At 43.2% G+C, this 12,282-nt stretch overlaps 1 protein-coding gene across 9 annotated transcripts in view; it reads right to left on the bottom strand.

The window, feature by feature from the left end:
* Positions 1–12,282, bottom strand: part of HIKESHI (heat shock protein nuclear import factor hikeshi) — a 47,735-nt gene that overhangs the window by 4,714 nt on the left and 30,739 nt on the right. Inside the window, exons 3-6 of one of the 9 annotated variants that reach the window (XR_015058018.1) lie at positions 10,337–10,482; positions 9,902–10,020; positions 9,571–9,718; positions 8,432–8,881 (exon numbers count right to left, since the gene is read on the bottom strand). Coding sequence is in view for 5 of the 9 variants with exons in the window: in XM_085880677.1 (XP_085736803.1) it covers position 8,881; positions 9,665–9,718; positions 9,902–10,020; positions 10,337–10,482 (320 nt within the window). In the remaining 4 variants the exon portion in view is untranslated. Of the gene's footprint in view, positions 1–8,431; positions 8,882–9,174; positions 9,719–9,901; positions 10,021–10,336; positions 10,483–12,282 lie in introns of those variants that run through there. The other 8 variants (XM_085880677.1, XR_015058019.1, XM_085880686.1 and 5 more) reach the window with 8 other exon arrangements.

Below are 12,282 nucleotides of genomic sequence, written 5' to 3' on the forward strand. Positions count from 1 at the left end.
AAAACTGGAAATTGGTGAAGATGAGGGATTGGGGTGGGGTGGGGTTAACGAGGGTAGAAAAGATCATGGTTTTGGATTGGGGATAATCTGAGATGGTGGTGAACATCTGTGTTGAAGACCCGCAGGGAAGAACAAGATTGAAAAGGATGTGGAAGTTGGTTCCACAGGAAGAGGAACAAATCATTGTTTATTTATAATGGTCCTCGTACTCCGACGCATGATCATAGGAAAATGTTCTCAGAACGGGATACCATCGTCTTAAGCAACACAAACTCTGATTTTTTTTCAAAGTGATGTTCCATCAGTAAGAAAGTATAATTCTTCGTTCAATATCTCCACTTACAAGCATACAATGAAGTCAAAAAAGGTTAAACCTCGTTCCGAGAATTTTTTTCAACACCCCCCTCACCTCATACAGCACGAATCTGATGCATTTAAAAAAATAAAAAAAACGTGAGATCGAATTCTCAGAAAATGAGAGTTCACACAAAAAATTGTGAACACGCAGCAGAGCTTCTCCTTCAATCTTGAGCTCGGTGAAGGTTAAAATCTTCCTTAATGCAAGTCTCATGGGACGACATCACGTAGCCATCTTCGCCATTAACCTCGGCTCGTGCTGCTTGTCTGCATTCCACGTGTGACCATGCTCTTCCCAGACATAATCAGGGTTGATGAAGCATTTACTCAGCATATCAATAATGGATGGCTTGCCTTTGCTCCTTTCCCAACAGTAAAATCAGAGCAAGGATTTTGGATTTTGACAAGGTACTGACTGACTGGCCCAATAATGGACTATTTTTGAGAGGTTTTCCTCCGCCAAAAGGAATTCGGTTGTAAATAGCTTTTGGACCAGTTCGGCATCTCGGCTGTCGAATGGTGACAAAGATACTTCATGTATATATCCAGATTTTGTTGAAGATACAGGATTTTGTTCAGCGGTGGAACAGTGGAATTGTATGATTTGAAAGCCATAATTGTTGAAAGCGTCACGTGACAAAGTTCTTCCAAGACCAGCTCACTTTATCTGGGTGTCTCGACAAGATGGTGCGTGCAGATGTATCATTCATACTTTTGAACTCCATAATCTCACTTCAACTGGTGCTTTGGAGGTGGCGTGTTGCAGCACAAATTGCGCTGTCCCTCAGATGGGCATGAAGCTGGATGTCCCATCTGATAGCATTAGTTGGTGGACATTAACAAAGATCCTGCTGTATCTTCAATGAAAAGTGGGCGAGTTATCACCGTCACTCTAGCCAAATTACAGAAATTCCCACTCTAACCAACAGGGGGCACCGCATCAGTTGCAATTACCACATTCACGAGCAGTGTCATAAAACCTACAGCCACGTGCTGCACACGAGAAGACTTGCCTGGGTTTGAGATCCCGTTCATCACTTCCGCAAGTTCAACCGATCTTGCATGGGATAAGGAAGAACAAACATTCTGAAATGCAACAACTCATTTCCATTTTGCTATTCTTGAACACACTGGGACCATAAGGTGGAAGTATCCTTCTTCCTAATGAGGAATCACAAGTGGAGGAAGAGCAAGTAATTGGGTTTGCCCTTAGGTTTGTCACATCTAATACTCATGAGATTTCGGATATCAATTGGGATTTCCAAAAGCAGTCACACCCTCCACTTTCATTGCAATGAATAGTGGTAAATAATGCTACCACATTTTAAAACTTTCAGCCAATTCATAAATTCCTTGAAAATATTGGGGTTTATGAGGTTTTAGGGAAAAAAACAAAAACAAAAGGCAAAAAAAAGAAAAAAAATCCAAGGTATATGCAATGTTTGTGAAAGTATTGTATCTTGCATGATCAACCATTCTTCTTCATCTTTTTCTGTGAAAAACTATTGCCAATGATGTAAGCTGACTGGCTGGATGCACGGATACAAAACACCCCTCCCTTATGACTGCCATTAGAATTCTCAAGTTGTTGTGCGTGTGCAATTGTGGAGCAAACTAGACCATAAGTGGTGACTACCATCGTTAAAAGCTGATTCTTGAAACTCAGCCTTCAGGAATGGGAGGGGAGAGGGAGGGAATACAATTGCACCTGTAAACTGATTCTTAAAGGCTTGCTTTCAACGATGATTCCAAGTTTGTTTCGCACAGCCTGGTGTTGGCTTAGCGGTTAGGGTGGCTGACTTGGGATCCTAGGGTCCTGAGTTCGAGCCCCGTTGGATGCTGAATTAATACCAGCTGGGGTTGACTCAGCCTGTCATCGTTCCGAGGTCAGAAAGGGACACTGCATCAGCGGCACAGCCACGTCTCTAACCAACGATGCAACCAGCAGTCAGAGAGAGAGAGCCAGAGAGCCAGAGAGCCAGAGCCAGAGACAGACACAGTTTCGTACCATCAGTTTTTCCTCTTGGTGAGATTTGTCTCCTTAATACAGTATTCGGTTTCGAGGTGCACGAGATGAATCGTGTGAAGTCCAACACTTTCCCCTTAATAATAATGAACTACGTACAGCACGAGCAAAAGTACCCATCTCCAGTGATGTAAAAGTTTAAATTAATCTATCAATTTAAATTATTCCTTCAAAAAGATTAATTGTGTTGCACTCTTGGTTTCACTCAGAGCCAAAGTTCTGAGATACTTGCACTGCCCACTGTGAAATGGTGGTGCAACATCGAGGGGTAGAGGTTCATTTTATCTACAAAGTTCAAAATATCCTGCTTGCAAGATAAAATATGGAATCCTCATTATTCATGTGTGTTCTCCCGTCATTTCAAAAGTGAATGTTGAGCTTTTCAAAAGCAGTGTCGGAAGCGACCGCCATAAACGGGAGACAGACACCACGGTTCGTAATATACAATAGACCACTTCCCTTCCAAAGGAAGACCGAGAACACTGAATGGATCAGGACGCAACAGGACAAAGGGAACAGTCAAGAGCTGCCGGTGAGGGACACCAATGGCAGAATTGAAGGCCAAGATCGAGAGATTTGAACAAAAATGGGGTGAAGAGAATGAATACAGAAGGAAACTTCTCCCATCCCATCCCATCCCTCCTCTCCTCTCCTCTCTCCCCTTCCTCTTCTCCCTATTTCCATGCTCTATCCATTTTAAATGTTGAGCATCAAGTAAGGAAGCAACATGCACCATTTTCAGTCTTTGAAATAACTAATGACTTGGCCAGGGTTTGAAACACCAATCTCTTTCACTCAGAGCGGACGTTCTAATTCCAGCAAATTACCAGTAAACCTCACTTAGCATTGCAGATGCATTCCAGAAGAACACGATGTTAAGCGAAACGATGTTAAGCGGGGTCTAATTTCTCATCGACTTACATGTATTAATGGGGGGATGTGTTCTGTCGGCATTATAGTTGTAATTATAACTTCCATTCATATCGTCGATAGCATAATGAGGATCAATATACAGTACATAGATGCTAAAATAATACATCCTGTGTCTGAAAAATATTCCACAGGTCGTAAATGAATGAACAAAAACAAAGTTAATTTAACGCTCACTTGTCTTATCTCGGAGCTAATGTCAGTCGTGTTGATGCCACCGAATGCCTTTGCTCCGATGTGGTATCGGTGTGGTCAGTAGGGGATGCTAGGGGGAGGGAGAGGTAGTGGGGTTATCCGTGTAACCCTCAGAGTCTGGTGCAGGTTCAAGCTGTTTTCTCTTGAAGAATGAGTTACGAGAAAGTTGCCTGCTCATCTTCTTCTTCTTCTCCTAGTAGAGCTCATTGTCGCATGAAAAAGCATTCAACGCCATTGTTTTCACTGCAGTGCTGCGCTCCAAGTCAGGATCATTTTTACACGCAAGATCTCGAGCCTCATTAACTTTATTCAGGATGTTTGAAAGAATTTACACGTTAAAACCCTCTCTGATTGGTCCTCTTCTGTTGCTTCTTCAGCTGGTTCTTGGTCGAGCCCTCTCAGGTCGTCATTGGTCAAACTCTCCCCACGAGAGTTCAGCAACTCCTCCACATCTCCTGCAGTGACTTCATGGAATCCCACTTCATCGGCCATCTTGACGATTTCATTGTGCAGTGTGGGTAGCTGGGTTCGAATCCCATGAAGTCCTTGATACACTCTGCCAAACACCATTCATGCAGTGGTCTGTGACTTCTCTCCAGGACTCAGTGATATTCTCAATGGCTTTCATGATGTTAAAACAGACTGCCAGAAGCCACAAATTGATTGGCTTTCTTTGCCATCGGTGTCACGGATTAGCTGAGAAAAGGTGCGTAGCAGCTAGTCAGCTTTGAATGATGCAATGGCTCCCCGATCCATCGGATGAAGGAGAGAAGTTGTGTTTGGAGGAAGAAACACAACTTCAACTTTGATGCCAGTTGATGAGAAGTCAAGGTCGACTGGGGTGACCAGGTGCAATGTCCAACAGTAACGGCACTTTCTTTTCAAAGTTATGTTTTTCACAAGAAGTTTTCACTGTTGGACAAAAAAAAATCATGCACAAACCAAATCTGGAAAACGTCCCTGGTCATCCGAGCCCTGTGGTTTGACCGCCAAATGACAGGGGCAGGTTAGTCTTCCTGCATCGCTCATGGTGTTTTAGAATGGTAAACGAGCAAAGGGCTTTCATTTAAAATCTCCTACCACATTGCCTCGAAGCAAGAGTGTCAGGCGACCGACCTTTGGAGACCTTAAATCACGAAGCACTCTTTCCTTCACTCGCAATAAAGGTGCGGTCAAAGGCGGCACGTTTTGTCCGCAAGTTTAAAACAAGGACAAATGTGTCCAAGAGCCGCGTCCTAAAGGTTTTGTCTTCACCAGAAGAAGAAGAAGAAGAAGAAGAAGAACAACTTCCGATATTTCGTCACGTGCCTTGATGGAACCAATAGCGAGACCCGTCATGGAGCTATGCTCTGGAGAGAGTCACAAACAGACACAACGAAAATAGTGGTCACTGCTGGCACCCACGAACCAATAGTGATGGATTTCAGAACGAGGCTATTACGAAACGACGTTCATCGAGTCCACTGAATATCAAATTTAAGTTTATTTTGGATCTCTTTGAAGTTTACTATTAAATGCAATTTTTAGGTCACAATGGTAAATTGACGTTTTTCTTTTATTAATAATCACCTTGCACTGGAAGCTTTGCTCAAAGACTTCTGCTGTAGGCTACCGTTATTAATAGCGCTGACATGGTTTGTTCAATTTTTGATAATCCTCAGGTCATCTCTTCATGAACTGTTAAACTAGAACGGCACTAGGAAGAGCACATACCTCCACCAAGCGAAAAAGTTTACGTTTTGTATCCCACTGATAGGCCGTATGTGGATCCAGACCTCAACCAAAATCGAATCGGCTTGTTCTCGTCACCGAACCAACTCGTCCACCTAGTTTTGTCATAACTCGTCCACAATTTTTTGAAATATCATGGGATATATATCGTTTTGTGCCTGGTGTTGGCTGAACGATTAGGCTGGTGGGCTTGGGATCCTCGGCTCCAGAGTTCAAATCCTGCTTGGCTGTTGAATTCATACTAGGTGGGGTTGACTCAGCCTGTCATCCTTCCGAGATCGGCAAAATGAGTGCCAGCTTGACGGTATCCTGCGTCGGAGTGGCAACCCGTCCAGGATTGTGTCCAATAGCCCAGGAGACTGCTGAGGCAGCACCAGATCGGCAAAATGAGTGCCAGCTTGATGGTATCCTGCGTCGGAGTGGCAACCCGTCCAGGATTGTGTCCAATAGCCCAGGAGACTGCTGAGGCAGCACCAGATCAGCAAAATGAGTGCCAGCTTGATGGTATCCTGTGTCGGAGTGGCAACCCGTCCAGGATTGTGTCCAATAGCCCAGGAGAATGCTGAGGCAGCACCAGATCAGCAAAATGAGTGCCAGCTTGATGGTATCCTGTGTCGGAGTGGCAACCCGTCCAGGATTGTGTCCAATAGCCCAGGAGACTGCTGAGGCAGCACCAATGCTCTGCACAGAGTATGATCCCAATGTATGGATATATCGTTTTGGCCCCATCTCTCAATGATGAAGAATCACTTCAAAAATGATCGTATCTGAATCCGGATACAGATCTTCACCGAAATTGAATAGTTTTTATCCTCGTCAGACACCCATCCACTCGTCAGACACCAATTAATCCGTCCACAACTTTTTGAGATATTCTATTCTGCTCACAGACAAACAAGCAGACAGGGGTGAAAACATTTCATGTCCGTTCACCTTTGGTGGCAGAGGCAACAAACCAAATTGATGTTGTATTTATACGTTTAAAATGTATCTGTTTGATAACGTGCTCTTCTTCTGGTTGAATGTTGAGCTTTCCTGCATGTGGAGCTTTTCAAATGCAGTGCCGGAAGCAGCCGCCGGAAACGAGAGACAGCCGAACGTGCCAACAGACACCACGGTTCGCATTATATAATAGATGGCTAGCAGAATAGATGAGAGATACTCTCCCGGTCAGAAGTTTGAGAACACCCCCATTTTTCAGTTTTTACTAAAATTTAAGCAGTTCAAGTCCATTGACTAACCTGAAATGGTACAAAGCTAAGAGGTAAACTGCTGGAGGTTAAAAAAAAGCTTAGGTGACCAAAAACTGAAAAATAATGTAAATTTCAGAGTTGTTAAAAAAGGCCCTTTTCAGGGAAGAAGTCATGGGTTCGCAACATCAGCTGTTCTGCAGCAATGGAAGTAAATTAAGCCTTGAAAGTTTATGCAAACAATTCAAACAGGTGTCCCAACTTTTGTTGATTAGTTACAAACCCTCTGTCTGAATAAAAGCAGTGTTGGAACAGACTGTGTTGCTACACCCTCTGAAGCATTATGTGGACAAGATTGCACTGCAGGAAGAAGTATATTGCTATCAGAATGGCAAGAAAAAGACAATTAACAAAGGAAGACAGACAGACCATTATAACCCTTAAATGTGTTGGTCTTTCCTTTAGAGAAATTGCAAAGAAAAACCAAGGTGTCAGTGAGTACAGTTTCCTACACCATCAAAAGGCACTTGTAAACTGGAGGAAACTCTGACAGGAAGAGGTCTGGCAGACCCAAAGCCACAACACAATCAGAAGACAAGTTTCTGAGAGCCAACAGCTTGCGTGATAGGCGGCTCACAGGACAACAGCTTCAAGCACAGCTTAACACTGGTCGAAGTAAGGAAGTCTCAGTTTCAACTGTGAAGAGAAGACTTCGAGCTGCAGGTTTGACAGGTCGAGTGGCAGAAAGAAAGCCATTGCTAAGATGGCAAAATAAGAAAAAGAGGCTTGCCTGTGCCATGAAGCACCCACCGCCTGTGGACGACTGAAAACTGGAAGAAGGTCTTATGGACCGATGAATCAAAATTTGAAATCTTCAGTTTATCACGCAGGGTTTGTGTACGCCGTCGAGTAGGCGAAAGGATGGTTCCTCAGTGTGAGACACCAACTGTCAAACATGGAGGAGGAAGCGTGATGATCTGGGGCTCTTTTGCTGGATCCAGAGTCAGCGACTTGCACAGTGACTGGCACCCTGAACCAAAAGGGCGAGCACAGAATTTTGCAGTGCCATGCAATACCCTCTGGTCTCCGCCTAGTTGGTCAGGGGTTCATCCGACAGCAAGATAACAACCCAAAACATACCTCCAGGCTATGTAAGAACTGCCTTAGAAGAAAAGAACAAGACGGAAGGCTTCAAATCATGGAATGGCCAGCACAGTCTCCAGACTTAAACCCCATCGAGCTGGTTTGGGATGAACTGGACAGAAGGGTGAAAGCAAAGCAACCTACAAGTGCAACACATCTCTGGGAACTTCTGCAAAAGTGTTGGGAAGAACTTTCCGAACAATATTTGATTTCAATTGAAGAAAGAATGCCATGAGTACGTTTGGCTGTTATCTCTGCAAAAGGTGGCTACTTTGATGAGTCAAAATTTTGGATTAAATTTTGTTCAACAAAACGATTCCATGATTTCTTTTTTATCTGCAATTATTTGTTCGATACTTTAATTTCAGAGTACATTGAAACATTAAATCGCGTAAATTTCAGTAAAAACTGGAAAAATTGGGGTGTTCTAAAACTTCTGACTGGTAGAGTATGCGCATCTCGCCTTTGAGCTGTCTCGTGGGGGTTCGAATTGTGACCCAGGACGATGCATCAATGTGTGTTCCATCAATCCGAAAGACGCCACGTCGGAGGATTGATCCGCCAACACCGATTGGCAGATGTCAATGATCCCACAGTGTCTCACAAAAGAAGAGCCCAGTTATCATGAGCACCCTGAACAAATTCCAAATCCCTGCTCCAAAGTAAGGGCATGAAGTTCCTGCTCAGTGGGACAGTGCATCATCCGCACTCCAAATACTGATGCAAGCCAGCAGACATGTGCTGCACATGAATGAATTAATTAATTAATGACATTCTAAGCTAAGTGCGTTGGAGCAAGGATCAATAAAAGACAGTTGTTGACAGAACACGATTCTAAAAAGAGACAAGAAACACAGAATCCCCAAGAGGTAAACCTTCCTTGTTGTACACATCAAATTGCAATCCTCTTTCTCCAGCACAAGAAGGTGCTGCCACAGAAACATGTTGCAGTCAAAAGCCATCCTATGTACTCTTCACAAGACAGGGGATTTTTTTTTTGTGTGTCTAATATGTGTTGAAGCTTCAAAATTTATGAAATGTCATGAAAAAAAAAAGATGTCATGACATGAAATTTGTACACAGGATCCTTGGGCCATCACAAGCTACAAATGCCAAACAGGCCCCATTCACCTGTCACAGCATGTGTAGCCATACCTTTAACATGAGCATTGAGCAATATGAATAAAACTTGTTTCAATCAAACCACTCTAATGATACTCTATACACCAATTAAAAGGTAAACTAAAAACGGATTTTTTTTTTCCAATCAGTGTATTTGTGGCGGTTATTCTTCAGGTGGGTTAGAGACCTGGGGAAAGGGGGTGAAAGAAATCAGCCATTGTTCGAGTTTCCATCAGCAGAAACGATATATCTCTATTCAGTATTCAGTACCAGCTCAATCAAATAAGGGATTTTATACATTGTCGTGTTTGACAAAATTAGCATTCAGGGTGGGGAGGTGGGCAGGTGGGGCGTAGGGAGTCGAGAGGGGGGAGGGGAGGCAGGATGAAACCTGGAATAACTAGGATACTTATTTAATAATGAAGTTGAAATTCATATATCAAGTCAATGATGGGCTGGAACACACACCAGCAGATCAAATGAGTTTCTACAGTTTAATTGTGGTGAAACACAGAGGTAGAGAGTAGTGGAGGGGAGAAAAGCAGAAAAGTCAAGTGGGAAAGAGCCCCCACCCCATCCCAAACTGATGCACACTTTAACATGTACATTCATTTACAGCTTCTAACAAACACGATTATTTAGGCGGTACAGGTGCAAAAGATGGGCAAGGACAGAACAGGGTGAAAAAAGAGTGGGTCGGGGGGGGAGGGTTGGGGGGGGTCTAGAAGGGATGAGTGTAATTTGAAGTCAAGGAATAGGCAAAGAGGCACAAGTCCATTTGCAAAGCTTGTGGACAAACTCTTGCATCAAAGCACACATTATAATCAGATAGCTTTCAGGGTGTCGCGCAGGCAGCCAAGCGAGAAAAGAAGAAACCTGATTAGTGAGAGACGAACGAAGAGTTCAAACCAATATCAAAACGTTTGGCAAGCATTCAGGATCTCTTGGCGAGGAGGGGTCAGCAACGTACTAAGACTTCCAGAAGGTGGGATTCTGTGCCATTCGCCGTTGGAATGTTTCGTACCTGGGGATGGAAGAGACACGAGTTTAGGGTTGGCAGACATTCGGAGGGAAGCAGCAAGAGGACAGCTGTCGTCATTGAATAACAACTGGATAGAAAGGAATTTACCATGGGGAGGGATATGGGGAGGACGGAGAGGAGAAGGAAAATATTTTTTTAAAATAAAAGAAACAGAGTCAGCCCAACCATTTCTGCAAGACCGACGCTGGCAAATACGCTTCCGTAGGATTCGGGACCATCTGTGCCTGAGTCACCGCAAATGACGCTGCGTAATTAAAAAAGTTTTCCAGCATTTTCTGTGTGAACTGTCAAGAAACAAATGCAAGAGCACATTTTAATATAGTTCGGACCTACTCAGCACGTGAAACGATAACTTCAAAGTTTTATCATTTGATTATCCATTTATATGAGGTTTGTTTACTCTCAAATTTAACTTCATTCTCGGGTCGATTAAAGTACAAATTGAGAAGCACAAGTTTGACAAACTAACAGATGTTCTTCCCTCCACATCAGAAATATAAAAACATCCTTGTACGTTCCACCCACAACCCATACTTATCACCATCTGTTGGTATTCAAATTTTGGAGGGGTTGGGGGAGAGTTCCGCCATCGCCGAATACCTCTGTGAAAGAGTCCAGGTTGGAAACAGCAGCGCCGGCAACTGGCATCTGCTGGGCAAGTTGTGCCATCGGCTCCACCGACAAACCGATTTGCGCCTGGCTCGGGCCTGGTGCCGGTGGCCCAAACAACAACGACACACCTTCCTCTGCAACCGGACGGAAACAAACAACCGTCGCAAACCATCTGTAATAGGTGTCCGCCCGTCAAGGCCTTTTGACACTTTTGCGATAAATTTCAAGCATTCGCACCTTTATCATCTACATACTTATCTCCATAAGGTCATTTCAATGGCAAGTCAAGCACCTGCAGATTGGAATGAAAGATCTGAAACTTTATAAGAATGTATATTTAGGGGTTTAAACTGAACATAAAGCAACCGCATTTGTTGCAGTTTCAGCTCGAGTGAAGTCAATGGCGCACCATCACAAATCCCCATGCTTCCCACCAAAAGGAAGATTGAAAGATAGTAAAATCCATCAGGAATGACCCAATATCAAATTTTGAGTACATTTTTTCCGCTGTTTTGAGTTGATGATCATAAATCCATACTCTTTGGGGCATGAATCCTGCAAAAATTAAATAAATAAATGAAATATAATAAAATAAAATAAATAAATAAAAATTAAAAATAAATCGTTGCAAGTTTCATCCTTCCCTCAATGTTGATTGCACATAAAGATTGAATGAAAATAATGTTTTACAATGTGCCCGTAATTACATTTTTTTAAAAGTATTTGACCTTTTGACCCCATCCCAGGGGGTGGGGCCAAAAATTATACAGCTATCACACATTCTAACCATGTGGTGATCCTAACTACAAAGCTTGGTGAATTTCTTCTACACAACCGTTTTGGAGAAGATAGAATGACGGTAAGACGGACAAACAGACAGACAGGAGCCGAATGCAATAATCCCCCGTTTTTAGGTTTCTTTTTCTTCAAAAAGTGGCTGATAACGAAGAATTCAACAGTTTCTGCTCACATGCACTATAAAAGGGGGGGGGTGTTAAAAAGGAAGAAAAAAGTATGAAACGTCTGTTCTACAATGCAAAAGTTCCCAGATGCAGTACAATGGTTATGAATAACACAGTCCATGAGGGGGAGCAAAAAACAAAGAATGCAATGGATTAATTATTGACCTGAGATTTGGAGAGGGAAATACAGAGTGAACAAGTTCCAGAGTAACCAAATATTTAAATATCACATGAAGATAAAGGAATGAAAGGTGAGTATATTTTGTAGTGGATTTGAAAGACTTCTAATCGTGATCACCATCAAGCAATGCATCCAGGGAAACCCCCTATGAACATTCCTACTGAACTCATTCGGTCCCAAAACGATTTCTCTCCTCATCCACTTAAATCCCCACTCAAAACCATTCCCTCGTCACCTTTTTCTTTCTTCTTTAAACGACCACATAAATAATTATTTTATTGATTTATTCATATACAGACTGCGGCTGCTTGGCTGCCATATTTTCTGGGGGCGCGGCTGTGCCACTGATACCAGTATGCTCGTACTCATTTTGCCGACCTCGGAAGTATGATGGGCTGAGTCAACACGCATGGTGTTAATTCAACATCCTGACAGGAGGAGGAGGAGATTGGGACCATACTCTGTGCAGAGTGTTGGTGCTGCTTAACCAGTCTCCTTGGCCATTGGGCACAATCCTGGACGGGTCGCCACTCCGACACAGTATACCAGCGTGCCGGCACTCATTATTTGCCGACCTCAGAAGGATGACAGGCCGAGTTAACCCCACCTGGTATTAATTCAATAGCTGAACGGGATTTTAAACTCAGGACCCTAGGACCCAAAGCCCACCATTAAGGACCCAAAGCCCACTTTTAAGCCACCACCATTAAGCCAACACCAGGCTTAAATAAATAATAACAACAGCGAGAATTGCTTTGCAATGTGTCCCCTGCTGATGTGATATTTTATAA

The sequence above is a fragment of the Eptatretus burgeri genome, chromosome 1 (assembly GCF_056783735.1).
Source record: "Eptatretus burgeri isolate ZD-2024b chromosome 1, Ebu_testis_v1, whole genome shotgun sequence".
NCBI classification, from domain to species: domain Eukaryota; kingdom Metazoa; phylum Chordata; class Myxini; order Myxiniformes; family Myxinidae; genus Eptatretus; species Eptatretus burgeri.